This window comes from Nesoenas mayeri (genome assembly GCF_963082525.1).
Source record: "Nesoenas mayeri genome assembly, chromosome: 23".
NCBI classification, from domain to species: Eukaryota; Metazoa; Chordata; class Aves; order Columbiformes; family Columbidae; genus Nesoenas; species Nesoenas mayeri.
Window position 1 is genome coordinate 3,065,385 of NC_137574.1, and position 12,029 is coordinate 3,077,413.

At 46.4% G+C, this 12,029-nt stretch overlaps 1 protein-coding gene across 1 annotated transcript; it reads right to left on the minus strand.

Moving 5' to 3' along the window:
* Positions 1-1,075: 1,075 nt before the first annotated feature.
* LOC308048881 (polymeric immunoglobulin receptor-like) lies at positions 1,076-7,683 on the minus strand (the record flags this gene model as incomplete). The annotated part of the gene is made up of 10 exons (XM_080358210.1): positions 1,076-1,509; positions 2,190-2,248; positions 2,394-2,519; positions 2,859-2,977; positions 3,506-3,836; positions 4,789-5,103; positions 5,532-5,855; positions 6,473-6,802; positions 7,035-7,367; positions 7,602-7,683. The coding sequence occupies 10 exons, from the start codon at positions 7,681-7,683 to the stop codon at positions 1,378-1,380; spliced, it is 2,151 nt and encodes a 716-aa protein (XP_080214336.1). The 3' UTR covers positions 1,076-1,377.
* Between the last annotated feature and the right edge of the window lie 4,346 nt (positions 7,684-12,029).

Consider the following 12,029-nt stretch of genomic DNA (forward strand, 5'->3'; position numbering starts at 1 on the left):
ACAGGCTCAGGAATTTGAAGTTATCTTTGTGGTTTCTGCCCCTTTTCTCCTGAAAATCCCTGGCCCTGTCAGACACCCCCTTACCCCCGCTTTTCACTAGACAGGCATCAGCCCATCCCATTCCCAGTATTCTGGGAAAACCGCTTATCTGCTTTATCATAACTTCTTCATCCTTGCTGCTTCCTATCTTGCTTTATCTGAGGGGTATTCAGCTTTCTGCACCCATTTCTAACTGACAGACAACAGTCTCATGCTGCTGTTTGGAAATCCACACATCGATAAATTACTTTTCTCTGTTTAGACACCCACACTCAAAAATAAGACCAAGAGACAACATATAATTGCAGTCACTCTCATTTCTGCCTGGATAAAAATGAGGTCGGCCAGGGAAAATGTGTGAGTGACGTGTGGCTCAGGTTTATTAAGCAAAGGGTGGGTTTCCAAGACCACGCTCTGTGGCAGAGGAGGACGGATTTGGCTCAGTGGTTCCACCTCCAAGTCAGAAATGGGAAATGGTTGGTTCAGCTGCTCTGGGGAGTTTAGTCTGTACTATGCAAATGAATACAGTGAACACTGGTGCCTAATCAGCTATATAGGCTGCTGATAGGTTGTCATGCTAATTAACATTCATGCTGTGATCAGTTCCTGCTGTTGATGAAAATGCATGTGATATTGCCTGTTTATCTCCATTAATTGTGGGTTTCTTGTGCTGTCCTGTGCCATTTGCAACACTTGATGTGATGCTGTAATGCTGCAGTAAGAGGAGGAGAAAGCCCCCCAACCAAATGCACCCTTACTGCACCTTTTTGGGTGCACTTTCCCCATACCCTCCCACTGACTTCAAATCCCCCTGGTCTGCTGAAAGCCAGTGGTAATTCTTTATTGCTTCTGCATAAAAACACTTCAGACCATGTCTGGTCTGTAGGTATTGCCCTCTGGGTGAGAAAGCTAAGACGAATCAAAAGCGCGAGTCATTGTTCTAAAGGGTTTTCCAGCTGCCTTTAAAAGAAAAATGAGATATATATATATATATATTTAATGCCCCTTCTGGCCTTTGAGAGCCCCCCATGTTGGAAGGGCACTGGTGGGGCTGGTGCTGTCACTGAGCTAAGCCACCGGAGCCCCTGACGTTTCCCAGTCTAACCTGCTCGCTCAGATCTGTTTCCAGCCCAGCTGCCCTATTTGGCATCAAATGATTCCTCCTAAATCACTGCTCAAAGCTGAGTTTAAGAAAAAAAAAAAAAAAAAAAAAAAAGAAAGAAAAGGTCAAGCTATAGCAAATCATGGTAGCAATAAACGGTGCTGCTTGCTAATGTCTTGCTCTGATCCTCAAGGTAGAGCCAGTCCCAGTTGCTGCATCGTCTTGGTCCCTCACCTTCAGATCTGACCCTCCCATTTTGGAGGGGACGTGTCAGGGACAGCGCTGTCCCCCCCGGAGCCGCCCTGTGAGATGGTGTTGGAGGTGAGGAGGTAGGTGGAGTAGGCGAGGTCAGCATCCTCCTTGGAGCTCTGGGGAAGGACAGAAGGACACTGTCAGTGGGCAGGGACAGACAGCAGCAAGTGGTGGGGGCAAGGACAGCATTAACAGGGCCATGAGCTTCTCAGGATGACAGGGGCAGACCTGACAAGTGGGACAATACGGCAGGTCATGAGAGCATCACGCCTTTGCTCAACCCCGGGGAAGACTCCAAATATTTGCAGGTTTGGGACTCTGTGACATGTCTGTCCCAACGTGTCAGCACCCAGCTCACCTGTCCTAAAGCCTGTCCTAAAGGTTTTACTGCTTTCCTGAGAGTTTCCTTAAATGGTTCCAGCTCAGCTCTTGGTACTTACAACACTCACATATTGTCTTTGGTTATGGACTTTTAAAAAGAAAGGTTTCCATCTGGCACCTTTGGTTACTGCTGAGTGGTTCCACTTGGTCATGATCTTCCCTTTAAAGGTCACTTCCAGCTCAAACTATTCTATACCTGGGGCTGACTTGGTACCTCTGCTAAAATGTAGTGTCAGGAAAGGGTTAAGGTCCCCCCGCATGGAGGCTGATCTGCTGCAGGTGGCCAGATCCAGGTACATGGAGAGCACCTGGGTATAAATAAGGCCCCTGGGAGGGGGGATAGCTCTTTTGGGAAAGATTGGAGGACTGTGGTGGTGTCTCCCATGTAAGTGGCCTTTCTCCTGCCTCCTCTTACCCTTTTTGCCTTTTTTATCTCGGCAGCACTTTCTGGGTTAGCTGCGGTGGTGATGAACTCTGTAGGGAGAGAGAAGGAGGTGTTAGGGTGTGGAGACAGTCCCTGGGCAGGTATTTATGCACCTTTTTTAGGGTCCTTCTGCAAACCCATCCCTGGCACCCCGTGTTCTGGGGATGGAGAACAAGTCCCTCGGTCAGCACGTACCATCCCCTCCAATCTGAGTCTCCTGGATATCTTTCACGCAGGCGTTATTGCTCGCACTGTACTCCTTCACGCTTTCGAAGTCTGACATGCTGATGTTTGTCCTGTAGCTCCCAACGGACACCAGATCTGTTGAGAGGGAAGGACATAAATACCTTACACCCTTGCTCAGAGTCGGTGCAAGCGCATCAGCCTCTGAACGGTCTTGGTGCAAGGCGACAAGATGCAATGCAACGTGCAAAGCCTGCAGATGGGTGGGCTCTGTCTCAGCCCAGGCACCCTGTTTGCTGGGTGTTGGAGCCACATGGATGGGGACAGTGGCACAGACTGGGTCCCTCATCTCCCCTTGGTGTGGTGGGGGGACCAGGGAGCAGCTCAGCCCAGCAGAGATGGCAGCATGAACAGGGTATTGCCTTCATCTTCATATTGCTGATGTCTCTTGAGATACTAGAAAAGGCAGGAACTCACCAGATCTCTTCAACTGTCTGTATTTAAAAATGGCAAAAGCTGCCACGAGGACCAGGATCACGGAACCAGCAAGTCCCAGGGCTAAAGGAAGTGTACTGTGGCCCTGATGTTGATCAGAGCTGCAATGGAGGGAAAAATAGATCACTAAGCTGTGAAATGCATTTCTTTTAAATTATTCAAGATTGAGTAACATATGTGAATGTCTGGCAGTCTAAAAACAGTATAGGATGATAAATCTGAGTAAGCATGATGCAATTCCAATAACGAACTGGATCCCAGCATATCACAAGGGATAAATAAAAGTGTAGGACAGAGGTTGTACCAAAACAGCTGCATCAGCAGCTTGGTAATGAATGAGAAAAGAAAGGCTCTCTAATCTTGACAGAATTATTTTCAATTAGTTTTTCTGTATCTGGAATCTCTAGTCATTCTCTCTGGGACTGTATTTTCTTACTCGGGCTAGATATAAATTTCAAATAATCTTGCCTTTTGCTGCTTTTCCTCTGCTGTTTTGAGCCAAGTTCTTTGGGAACAAGATTTTTTGGTTCTTTTGCTGCTAAGCTTCATGGGCAGTGTGCAAACACAGTGCGAGTAACAGGCTAATAAAACCTTCAGCAATAATTGGCAGAGGCTTGCAGAGAACTCACCTTTCTGAGTCAGCTGCACCTCGCACTTCAGCATCACTGTAGGCTCTTCCTTGGGGAATAAAATCACCTGCGGCGGGGTTGGGGACCTCGGCAGGATGATGGTCCTTGGTAAGGATGGGGACATTGGCAGGATGAGGGACCTCAGCGGGGACCTCGACAGGATGACGGTCCTTGGTAGGGATGGGGACGTTGGCAGGACGAGGGACTTTGGCGGGGATGGGGAGCTCAGCAGGGACGCTGGCAGGATGAGGGACCTCGGGTTGGCTGGGGACCTCGGCAGGGCTGGGGTTGTCAACATCCAGGAGGTCCACGCTACGGCCGGCACCGCTCCCTGCATTTCCCAAGGAAGAAAGGGAGTTAATCGCATGAGCAGCAGCACGGACATGGTGACACAAAAATGAGTTGGGTGCATTTGGTGCCTATGGAACCTCAGTGGGTTTTGGCTGTGAGTATGAGGCTCTTTAAAATGGGATTTAGAGATCCGAAATGATCTCATTCCAAATAATTTATTGCAAAAAAAATCTGAAGTTGTCTCTCTCTGCCTATATGCTTTTGAGAAGTCTTGCATTTCTGAGTTCTGCCTCTAGTACTTCCAGAACAAACTTTGAATACTTGATTTGCTTTTATTTCTAGCTCTTTGCCTTCCAAAGACAGTGAAGTGAGGATGTTTCTCTCTCTTTTCATTTTTACCGTTATCCACTTAAGATAGTTGTGTGTGGGTGCTGTACTTTTTCTATGGTCAGCTTCTAACAATACCCCTTACTGAGAAAAACATCTTAATTCCAAAATACTGCACTTAAGTTGAGAATTAAACCCCTTGCTACCCAAGGGGAGTTGATGATAGCCCTTCCTTTCCTGCTCCCTACTGTTTTTCTCTTTATTAAGATAATAAGCTCCCTGGAGCAAGATGTGTCTCTGAACTATGTGCCGTCCTTCACCTAAGAGGTGTCAGATGTTGCTTAATCTAAATGATGCTACAAATTGTCCAAGCAATTATTAGGAAGGATAGGGTTAAAAAGTAAAAATGGTGTGGAAGGGATTTTTAGACTAGTGGGGTTGGTGGTTTTGGTGGTTTTTTGACTGGGAATCAGGGAGAAGCAAAAACCAGTGAGTGGTTGAAAACATCTATGACATGCTGTGCAAAACCAGGGTGATCTTGGCACCTGGGAGGCTGCCTGGATGAGGGTGCATCTGCTTTGAGGTGCTGCAACCTAGTGGGTATGGAGAGAATTTTTCCCTCTGCTTGAGTCACAGCCTTGAGGAGCCTTTTCCTTGGAACTTACCTTCGGTCACCTCCAGGTGCACTGCCATGGTTTCCCCAAAGAGGCCATTGCGCTTCACTCCACACCAGTACCACCCTTGGTCTGTCTTGGCCACCGAGTTAAAGCTCAGGACAACTGTCTTGTTGTCAGTGTCACAGGTAACGTCTGGCCCCGGCTGCCTCTGGTCAGCAGCTGGCATGGGGGTGCAGCTGGCATCGCCCCACTTGCACCAGTATTTCTGGTAGGAGTAGTACTTGCATGGGTAAGAGCAAGTCAAATCCAGCCGTGAACCCACTTGTGCCTCCACTTCCTTCTTTCCCTTCAGTCCAGGTTCTCCTGCGAGGGCAAACAGAACATCAAGGCTGATGTTAGTGGGTTTGGTGGTGGGAATGGTCATCAGTGGAGAGTGGTGCTGCTAGAGATGGCAAACCGGGAGATGTATCTTTGAGGGAAAGTGCTCTTCACATTGCTAAATGAATGTTAAAGATGCTGTATATGCAACTCTGAGTGAAAGCTGGGTATGGGGTTTTTTTGCAACACTTAAGAAACACTTGCATGAGAAACTTCTGTGAATACTTTCCCAAACGGAAACTTTTTTTTCCATTTTAAAGCACTGGGGTGTGGGAGAATTGGCACAATGCATTGACTTATGCATAGAAGTTCAGAGCTGGACCTCACATCTCTTCCCTGCTCCTTTGTGATGCTTAGGGGGTTGTTTTGCACCTACTGAGCAGGCAGAGAACTGACAACTCATGAGCTCGTACCATCTATGACCTTCAGCTCAGCTGATGATTGCTGCTCCTTCTCCTCGTCTGTCATGCACCAGTAATAGCCTTTGTCACTGTCCTTCAGCTGGTTCAGGATGATGGTCATCGTATTGTTAGCTGGGCTGTCGACGATGGCGACTCTTCCTTCATATGGGCCCGACACATACCCAGTGGTGTCAATGATCCGAGCGCACCCATTCTGTCTCCACTTGCACCAGTACTTCATTGAGGACCTTCTGCGAGGCTCATAGTGGCATTCAAAAGTTACCGAACTTCCTTTTACTCCAATTATTGTGGGCTTTACTTGAGGAACATTCGTCTCTAGAGATAAAAATGACATGAGCAGCTATAAACGTCTAACTTTTGCCTGTGTGGCACTCCCCCAAGAGAATAAATATTATCAGATCAAACAAAGGGGTTTTGGCTAAAGCAAGGCTAGGCAAAGCTCAGGAGTGCAGGTGGTAGGGGACTGTCCTGGCACTGCTGGGAATTGACCCTAAAGGGTCTGTCAGGCCTTTCTTTTTCCCAAATTCTCTGTGTGGTTGTTGTCCTTGTGTACGGACGTTTCTAAGTCCCTTTGATAGGGGAATGGCACATCTTGTCCCTTCTGTCATTTTGAGATTTAAGGAATTAATACTGGAAGAGAGAGTTTGCTTGTCTCAAACTGGTAGGCTGACTTTGCATTCTGGAATTTTGGGCTAGCCAGGCTAGGGAAGACAGCTTAGCCACTGCTGGGAAAGTTAATTCTTGGTACAGGCTCATTAGTGATGGTTTAGTACCTTACAGATAGTTAGATGAATAGAAAGAAGTATCTAGATGAGAGGATAGGATAATAGCTCTCTGCAAAGGGAAATTGAAGTTGTTAAATGAAGTGGCACTTCTAATGATGGTTCAAACGAGATGAAGAAGGGAAAAAACACTGGGAATAGTTCACTCACCCTCATAGACATGCACATCCAGTTCCTTTGTTTCTCCATTCTCCCCATACTTGCCAGCCCCACACAGGTACAAGCCCGAGTCTTCCCAGTCCACCTGGGTTATCATGATGCTGAACGAGCCTGGAGACTGCTCGTTTGTCAGCAGAACTCTCCCTATGTAATCCTCGTCAATATTCCCATGGCTATCGACGATGTTGTGGCAGCCATCTTTCTCCATCTTGCACAAGTATTTCCTCATGCTCTCGTTGTCCTCCCCAAAGCTGCAGGACATGGTCAAAGTGCTGTGCAGCTTCACGTAGAAGAGCTCAGCTCCCTCAGTTTCATGAGGACCTGTGCACAGAGACCATAGTGCTCACCATCTGCTTCGTCAGTAACTCTGTGCAACTCCCTGACACCTCAAGGGTTTTATTTTTATTATAGGGTTCCTCTCTACTTTGCTATATTATATGGTTATGTGCCACTCCTGGTCAGAGCACGATCTACCCAGCTGTGTCCCACATCTGTCACACATTTCAGGAGCCAGAGAAAACAATACTTCAAGGAGCCCCAAGAGAGTAATTACCTTCGGAAACATCCAGACTGACTTTGTGGGAGAGCCCTCTGCCATTGATACCAATACCGCACTGGTAGGTGCCTGCGTCTGCCGCTGTGAGCCCGGAGATGTCAATCTGGAAGTTTTCTTCCTGTGGGTAGTCGGTGATGGAGATTCTGCCTCGGTAGCCTGGAGCAGTGTAGCCGCTGGTGGAGGCAACGGTCCTGCAGCTCTTGCCCGATTCCCTGCACCAATACTTTCTGTCATGTCTGTTCACGCGGGTGGGAGGGTAGAAGCATTTCACAGTAACAGAGCCGTTGAGCAGACCATAGACCTGCCCTGGTCCGAACACGGGGCTCGAGACTGCAAGAGAAAATCATGTCGGCTCTAAATTCCGGTTGTGCTATGTGAACCCATGGGACTGCCGAGGAGGTTGGGTGCACTGAGGTAAGTGTGGACCCTGGGCATCGTCTGATCTTAAATGTCCCATGGCAGTGATGGCCACCGATGGGTTAGAGCCCTGTTTCCTCCCTTATTAATGTCACCTCTGGTCCTAGGCCACCCACAAGATTTGTGCCCCAGACAGGTTGCACTTACTTGCTCCCTTGGGGGGGTATCTGCTGTTTGCCGATTCAGCTGGGAGGAAAGCAAGCAAAAAGGCAAATGCCAGTAAAGTCATTTTTCTTGCATTCCCTGGAAAAGACATAAAAGTTGCTGAATAGCTTGCAAAACGACTAAGCTAAATGATCAAGTCATCTAATAATCCTTGTGCCTGGGGTATATGAGGGTTGTGGGTACTTGAGAGAAATATAGCATTTAATGACATCTATCAAGCAACAGGATGGGAAAGAAGGAGCTAATAACTCTGCTCTAGTCTGTGTTGCTGCATGACTGGCCATGGGTCTCACCCCAACACCCCAATCTTGCCTGAACTGAGTGTGCTGATGGTGGGAATGTGTGTTTCCCAAGAATGGCTGTTGATCTACCTATGTACTCCAGGTTCTAGAGTACACAATAGGTGCCAAAGAAAATCTTTATAAACATTCAGAGGAATTTGATTTCATGGTATCAAGTGACACAGTTTTATTAAGGGTAATTCCCAGTAGAAGAAAAAGGCTTTTATTTCCGTGTTAAGATGAAAGGCGTTCTGTTGTGTGTTCTTCCTTGTATTATGATTTTTAATTGCTCAGTAGCCACTGGTCCATGGCTAATAATTAACTAACTGAGCATGAAAAATGCTCTTTCATACATATCCCAGAAGGAGCCAGCAAGACAAACATAACATATTCTGCAGAAAGCAAACACCATGGCACAAAAAGGGCCTTGATATTTGCCCCTTGCTAACAGCAGCTCCTCTGGCTGATGGTCACCTCACTACCCTCCACCCCTTGCTCTGCATTGCCAGCAGGATCCCAGTTCAGCTTTCCCTTGCTTGGTAAATCTGAATAATCTGTTAGCCTGATTCCTTCCCAAAGCAATCAGCTACTTTAGGGTTACAGACAGCTTAGCTTTGCAGGTAGGGAAGGGTTACCAAGACCCCCTTTTTTCAAACAAAGATACAGCTGTGCCCAGAAAGATGTGTGCAAAAGTGGTGGCATCAGGGTCCTCACATGCCTGTTAGGGCAGGAAAGAATTTTTTTGTCTCTGAGGACACGTGTGCACTTGTTCCTACACAAGAACAACAGTTCCTGGGTGCTTGCATGGCCAACTTCTGCAGCTCTGAGTTGCCTTTAGTCCTGTTTCCTCATGTTGTTAGAACCTTCCCTCACTCACTGAATGAATGAAGGAAGAAAGCTGCCATGTATAGCAAGCCCGAGCAAGCAAAGCCACTGCTTACGTAAAAATCCGTGCTGTATTTCCATGCTGATCCACTGAGCTGGATGCTTGAAACCCCTTCTCTGCTACCTGTGCTGGGTTGCACTCTGAGACTAAGACTTCCTAGCCCAGAGAAATGGCACAAAACGAGCTTTGCTGCTCGCTCTGCAACAAGCAAGAGCTGTTTGAGATGCTGGAGGAGAATTTCATCAAGATATTGGTAAAGGAGCTCTAGTCCCTTCTTGCTTTCAAAGAGCACTTGCTGCTGGATTTGCTGTCTCTAGTCAGAGCACAAGGTTTAAATCTCAGAGCTCTGGGGAAAAGGCCACCGATCTCATATAAAATGGAGTGCAAGTAAGTATCTGTGTGAGTGACCTGTGCTAATGCTTGTGGAGATGGAGGGGGAGCTGGAATGAGAGAGGAGACTGAACAGCAAATGTTTGCAGGGGGCTAGAGAAGCATCAAGTAGTGCTGCTTTGTTATGTATTGGTGAAATCTTGCATTGGAGGCAAGGCTTCATTTCAACCTTCATATCCAGATGCACAACCATATGTATACCATAATGATAGGCAAAAACTCCCTAGAGCTTGTAACGTATTTCCATAAGTTGGATTTTGTTGTGTTTCTTTCTATCACTGGTGCATTAGAGCTTGTTGTGCATGTGCCCTGCACCAAAGGGGCTTCGCTGGCCAGTGCCGAGTGAGACGCGGATGTGCTGCCGTGTGGGTTTGGTGCGAAAAGCCGTACAAATGGCAAAACTACAGTGTACTTCACAATATAATGACCTTTTTCTTTGCTTTTCAGCTCATGGTAGCCAAATGTTTTTGTTATCTTAGTATCATCTTGACAGTGAATAAGATGATCTGGTTTTATTTGGTATGTTGCCATGAGCTTAAGCTTCACTGCATTTTGCTTCTGTTGAGTGACAAAGAGAAGTTTTAATGTTGTGCATAGAGCTCTGGGGAGGTTAGAACCCCTCAAACCTCACAGTCACTCTCCCTTGCCAGTACGGACATGCCTTTAGTGTTTCTAGCTATAGAAAGTGGCTTGTGATGTATTTTCAGACTTATAATGATTTGAAAGAGGTCAGGACCCAACCCCTGAGTTACGCAAACCTGAACAAGCAGCTGCTCTTGCTGGGTATGAAATGCCAGAGTTCAGTTCTCAAAATCTGCCAACTCAGCTGCAAGGCTGGGCTCTGAGGAATTGGGATGGCCCTAATGCAGCTTGCCAGGGATCAGCATGGTTCAACCCATTAGCTATTAACTATTGCTCTTACCTGTGACCAGCGTCAAGGACGCGCCACTGGATCAACAAAACGTTAAGATTTGTATTTCAAACCTAGGAGTCCTTCTATTTTGTAGAATGTTTACTGCTGTTCAAATATATGAGAAGTAATAACTTAGAGAATGGAGTGCATGGATAGAATGGACTTCTTGCTGTACAGGGCTGGGGCTCTCTACAACTTTATGTTGCTCATCAAGATCAATGCATAGGTGGCCTTACTGTGAGTTTTATTTGCTGTAGTGAGACAGGGGAAAGCCACCACTCCACTTCCATGGAGTTATGAATGAGCGAGCAGCTTTAAGATAAAAGATCAAGCTGACCTAAACACATACAGAAATGAAATACTTCACGTTCCGAAACAATGCCTTCTTTATATAATATGGAATGAACAAACAGGAGGCGCTAATTTGGTGATGCAGTGAGCAGAAACAGCTAGGCAGTTCTTACTGAAGGTTATAAGGATTTAGTAGGAAATCAGCAGTTTTTAGGAATTTCTGCAGTACTTGCGACCCCCCCTAGCTAAGAATGCTTCTAAGTGCCAGTTACACACTGTCCTCTATGAGCAATATATCCTGGAAAACAAATGCAAAAGAATAACCAGACAGCCCTTAGGCAGTGACTGAAATTGTTCTGCTGCCCTAACTTATGTTCCTTTAGACTGTTATTTGCTCCATACACTAACCTGTTGCTTTACAAATAAGAATGTCTTGGTTCATTTGTTCCTTACTTTTTGTTTCTTGTCTCTTGGGCTGGAAAGTGAAACCAACTCCAACACTATTAAACTATTATTCTACTTGAACACTGTTGATATTGCGAGGAGAAGGAACTTCCTATAATCCGGCAGCACTTACTGTACAGCCCCAGTCTGTACAGAGAGGTTTACTGGATGAATGGACAGTGCCAGGGCACATGTGGGTGACAGCAGCACATCCCATTCACTTACACTTCAGTATCTATTTATCCTCCTTTTATCTGTGCAATCTTAATAGCTCTTCAGAGCTTGTTTAGGACATAACTGCTTCAGTTATCTTCTTAAATTTCAGAATCTGCATCCCTATGATTATCTCCATGCTGTGATTCAAAAGACTGTAATGACCACAGGCTGAGTTGCAACAGTTTAGATTCCTACAGTAAAGTTTACTAACATTTCTTACCTTCTGTGTTAAAACTTAATGCAAATATCGCAATGATAATTAACTTTTTACAGAAAGGAAAGATTAAAAATCTACTGCACGGAAGAAAACATAAACATCATAAGCCTGATCCTATGCTTCTGACCTTCTTTGAAAATAAATCAGCCTGGACACCTATTTACTACTTTTTCAGAACTGCTGTTTCTCTCCACACATCTGTGAGGAAAAGTCCTTAAAAGTGTCTCAGGACTTGTATTCTTCTCCTTGCCCATCTCAAAGCAGCAGTACAAAAGATTTTGCATTTCAGACAACGAAGCAATGTTACTTACACTCCAAGATACTTCTGCAGACTGCTTTGAATTCTTGTTTTTTCTTTTCGACTGACCGCTCCTTGTTTTGCTGGTGTTGGTGATCAACCCCAGGACCTTCTCTGAGTGTCCTGCCTCCCTGCCGCAGCCGGACACTGGGCTCTGGCAGTGCCGGGCTGTTTTAAATACTCCTCGTACCTCTAGCCCTGCATTTCCACCTATTCTGCCTTAAAGGAATAGCATCCAAAAACCCTGGCAGGTGAGCACCTCCCCACCTGAGCGTAGAGAAGCCAATGCCCGTCCCAGCTCTGCTGTTATTTACCTTCTGATTGCAAGTGGCCGTTGCACAGCAGCCTCCCCATGGTGCCTGCGTTGGGTCAGGTCCATGGAAGGTCTTCTGCAGCTGCGATTCCTTGGGTTGAAGATGGAGACCTAGATCTGGCACAAAGCCACCGGGGAGCCCTACGGGGTCTGAGTCTAAC